General features: G+C 68.6%; 1 protein-coding gene across 1 annotated transcript in view; it reads left to right on the top strand.

Annotated features, from left to right (window-relative positions):
* The window catches only part of LOC102766465 (mucin-5B), a 37,624-nt gene that overhangs the window by 4,183 nt on the left and 33,020 nt on the right, over positions 1-421 (top strand). The window contains exon 5 of the mRNA XM_015560172.1: positions 3-57. Within this exon, the coding sequence (XP_015415658.1) occupies positions 3-57 (55 nt within the window). The remainder of the gene's footprint in view (positions 1-2; positions 58-421) is intronic.

A 421-nucleotide genomic window follows, 5' to 3' on the forward strand; every position in this document is an offset into this window, starting at 1 on the left:
AGGTGGGGAGGGTCTCCTAGAGCCGGGGCAGCCGAGGATTCTGCCTCCACTTTGGAGGTGCACCCGCTGCACCCACACACGTCCTCCCCCGCACACACCTGAGAGTGCGTGTGGCCCTGTGTGAGCGCGTGCCCACCTGCGTGTGGAGATACACACCCCCCCCCCAGTCCTGCCAAGGGTGGGGGCCTCCGGGAGCCCTGTTGATGAGCTGGGAGGACCCCGTCTTTGGACGTGGCCTGAAAGCTCTGGACCCCCCTCAACCAGCAGAACCCCCAGCCTTAAATCAGGGCTCGGAGTGGCAGCTCCCCCAGCTCGCTGGTCAGGCTGCGGCCAGGGGCGGGGGAGGAGGAAGTTCCTCCATGGGCTGCTCCAGGGTGGACGGGCCCCGCCCCCCTTGTTGGAGCCGCCTCCAGGGGCAGGG

The sequence above is a fragment of the Myotis davidii genome, unplaced genomic scaffold, assembly GCF_000327345.1.
Source record: "Myotis davidii unplaced genomic scaffold, ASM32734v1 scaffold3211, whole genome shotgun sequence".
In the NCBI taxonomy this organism is placed as follows: Eukaryota; Metazoa; Chordata; class Mammalia; order Chiroptera; family Vespertilionidae; genus Myotis; species Myotis davidii.